General features: G+C 57.7%; 1 protein-coding gene across 1 annotated transcript; it reads right to left on the reverse strand.

Moving 5' to 3' along the window:
• Positions 1-2172: 2172 nt before the first annotated feature.
• On the reverse strand, positions 2173-2873 carry LOC104538405 (hemoglobin subunit alpha-D/D'-like). The gene is made up of 3 exons (XM_010181599.1): positions 2782-2873; positions 2458-2662; positions 2173-2348 (listed from the first exon to the last, which is right to left on the reverse strand). The coding sequence occupies exons 1-3, from the start codon at positions 2871-2873 to the stop codon at positions 2220-2222; spliced, it is 426 nt and encodes a 141-aa protein (XP_010179901.1). The 3' UTR covers positions 2173-2219.
• Positions 2874-2969: the final 96 nt, after the last annotated feature.

Consider the following 2969-nt stretch of genomic DNA (forward strand, 5'->3'; position numbering starts at 1 on the left):
GGTTTAGAGTCTGCTCTGGCATGGGTTGAGGTTAGGGTCAGCACTGGCACAGGTGGAGGAGTCCATGTGTGTCCCCTCCCAGCAGCGGATGGGTCAGGGCGCAGCGGCTGAGTCAGGGCTCAGCGCCCGGTACCGCTGATGTCTCCCTGGCGCAGGTGGCTCTGTGTGTGTTCAGGATGGTGGGGACAGCAGCGTGGGGGTTATAACTTCAATAGCGTGGTGGGAGTCTGTGACACCCAAACTGAGCCTGCCCACCACCCCTGGCACCCACACACGGCCCCTGAACATACAGACTGATCCATCCAGCACAGCCTCCATGCACACACTTGAACTGCCCCTACACGCACTGCCATCTAACACAGTCCCTACACATATACCATCCTTGCATACACATACACTGCCCCTATAGACCCACTGCCATCCGACACAGCCCCTGTGCACGCATTTTCTCTGCACACACACCCTGTCAACCAACATGGCCCCTAAACACACAGCTATTCATCCATGCTGCCCCACTGCACCTACTGTGCTCATTCCCTCAGCGCACCCTAAACTGGCAAACACCAAAGTGTGTGCCCTCTTCACCCGTTGCACCCCAAACTACAGACACATCCCTTTGCATACAGACCCCAGAGCTCCCCTGCCCCAGCCCTCTCTCCTGTGCTGGCCCTAGTGCTGCAGGGGCACCGGGTGACCCTGGCTTGTGGGAAGGGGGACATTCGACAGAGCCTCGGGGAACAGCGCCAGGCACTGATGCAAGCCCTGGCCTACAGCAGCAGGAGCCCACAGCCAGGGAAGGAAGTCACGCAGGGCTGCAGTGGCCTGTGTCAAGCCCCGCATGCCCCAAATGATGAAGGTGAGGAAGGCAAGAAGGATGATGAGGAAGATGAAGAGGGTGAGGAGGGTGAGGGGGTCTGTGGTGTTTTCAGTAGGTTTGGGAGGTGGTGCAGGCAGGCAGGCAGGGGACAGTTCACACCCATGTTTCCTTCATAGCTGATGGTTCTTATCATTTGTGTTTAGGGGAGATTAGCTTGAGCTGGCACCATTTCAGAGCAGGGAAGGAGGGGAGGACGGCGGAGCTAATTTTCTGAGAAGCGAAGCCCAGGGAAACAGCAGCAGGGCAGTGTGTCTGCTGCCTGAGCATGCATCAGGGGGCAAACTGCACAGGCAGAAGAGCCCTTCAAACTGGTGGCACAAGAATAAATGTGTGTAAATGCACATGAAGTCACTGGGATGTGTCTGAAAATAGAGGAAAAGCGCTATGGGTTCATGAGTGCATTTGTGGGAGCAGGGGACAGCATAGCCCAGGGACTCCCTGTCCTGTGTTTTTGTGCAGGTAGAGTCCCTGCACGCCCAGCGCCCGGCTGCTGCCTGCACTCGGCCACTGCAGGCACCGCTTTCTTGATGCATCTTCTCCCACCTCTCATAAATGCTCATCTCCTCTCTCTGATGTCACAGTACAGAGCAGATCCAGGGCTGGCTTAGTATCTTATAATTCATCACCTGTGATCTAAAGACAATGATTCTTTTTAAATTCAGGCTCCAGAACCCTGAAAGCAGTGGGCCTGTGCTGGCATTCAGCTCTGCCCATCCCACTCCCAAACTGCTCAGGTGCCAGGGGAAGAGCAGACACCTGGGGCAGGTGTGGGGCACTTCCCTGGCAGTTGATGGGGATTTGTGGCTCAGAGGCTTGAGCTCAAGAACAGTGTTTGTGTTTAATGGTCTGTGATGGATTTTTTTTCAGTCCATGAACTTGTCTGATTGCCTGTGGAGTTTGTGCAGGCACTTAGTATCCCCAATAAATTACTAAACAGCCATTGTGATAGATGGAGCCAGGAGAGAGTAATACTTCCTACCCGAAGAATATTTCAAGGGGATGCAAGAACCACATTTGTCTTGGCGCATCCTTCCCCCCGCACTCCCCAGAGGGATGCAGGCACAGTGAGACAACAGGCTGAGCTCCATTCCCCAGGCCCTGCCACCAGCATTGGCCACATCTCAAGCTGGGGCAGTGTGGAAACAGGCAGGGCCCTGCAGGGCACCCAGGGAGCCCATGATTTCCCACAGCTGGCCTTCCCAGCCAGTCCCTCTCTTCCTCCTTCCTTCCAATGGGAAAACCACAACACCCCATCCCACCCTAGTCCCTGGCGCCGGCACAGACAGACACGGTGCTGCGGCAAAGGAGTCTTTATTAATGCCACCAGGGCGTGGGCAGTAGCTCATCTGTACTTCTCAGCCAGCACGGCGGCCACGGCGGACAGGAACTTGTCGAAGGCAGAGTGCACCTCGGGGGTGTATTCCTTGCCCAGGTTCACAGCTAGCACCACCTGGATGCACTGCGCCAGAAGCTGCAAGGCAAAACAGGACTCAGCACCGCCACTGCGGCCCCTGGCCCCCTTCCAGGTCCTCATTCCCCCCTCCCCGTGCCTCATCCCCCATTCCCCGTCCCCCGCCTGCCTTGAAGTTGACGGGGTCGACGCGCAGGTTGTAGGCATGCAGGTTGCTGAGCTCAGACAGGGCCTGGCTAAGGTTGTCCAGGTTCTTGACGGCATTGGTCAGGGCAGCCACCACCTTCTTGCCATGTGCCTTGACCTGCTCGGAGCCTGGGCCCACATCAAAGTGGGGGAAGTAGGTCTTGGTCTGGGGGTAGGCCACGAACATCCTGCCGGGGAGGGACAGTCAGTGCTGCTGGCCACCAGCCGAGCCCCCCACGCTGGCCCCTCATGGGGCTCCCCCCCGCTCAATTCCCTTGCCCACAGGGTCCCTGGGCCTGGCCTGCACCTGTACAGGGCATCCTTTCCTGCGTCATCACATTGGCTGACCACCTTTTCCCAGGTCTGGGGGATCAGCTTCTTGTCATCGGCAGTCAGCATGGTGCTAGCTGGCAGAGGCAGGCAGGTCGCAATGGCAGCAGTGCCCATGGGGACGCCCTCTTATAGGAGCCAGCACCCCCGCCCTGGGGTTATCTT

This window comes from Mesitornis unicolor, unplaced genomic scaffold (genome assembly GCF_000695765.1).
Source record: "Mesitornis unicolor isolate BGI_N332 unplaced genomic scaffold, ASM69576v1 scaffold32473, whole genome shotgun sequence".
NCBI lineage: Eukaryota > Metazoa > Chordata > Aves > Mesitornithiformes > Mesitornithidae > Mesitornis > Mesitornis unicolor.

What these genes read in the sequence shown, in the direction of transcription:
- LOC104538405 (XM_010181599.1), bottom strand. Translation starts at nt 2,873, where the DNA reads ATGCTGACTGCCGATGACAAGAAGCTGATCCCCCAGACCTGGGAAAAG. An exon ending in GGAAAGGATGCCCTGTACAG is followed by an intron (nt 2,663 to 2,781) that starts GTGCAGGCCAGG and finishes CCTCCCCGGCAG; the next exon opens with GATGTTCGTGGCCTACCCCC. An exon ending in TCGACCCCGTCAACTTCAAG is followed by an intron (nt 2,349 to 2,457) that starts GCAGGCGGGGGA and finishes TTTGCCTTGCAG; the next exon opens with CTTCTGGCGCAGTGCATCCA.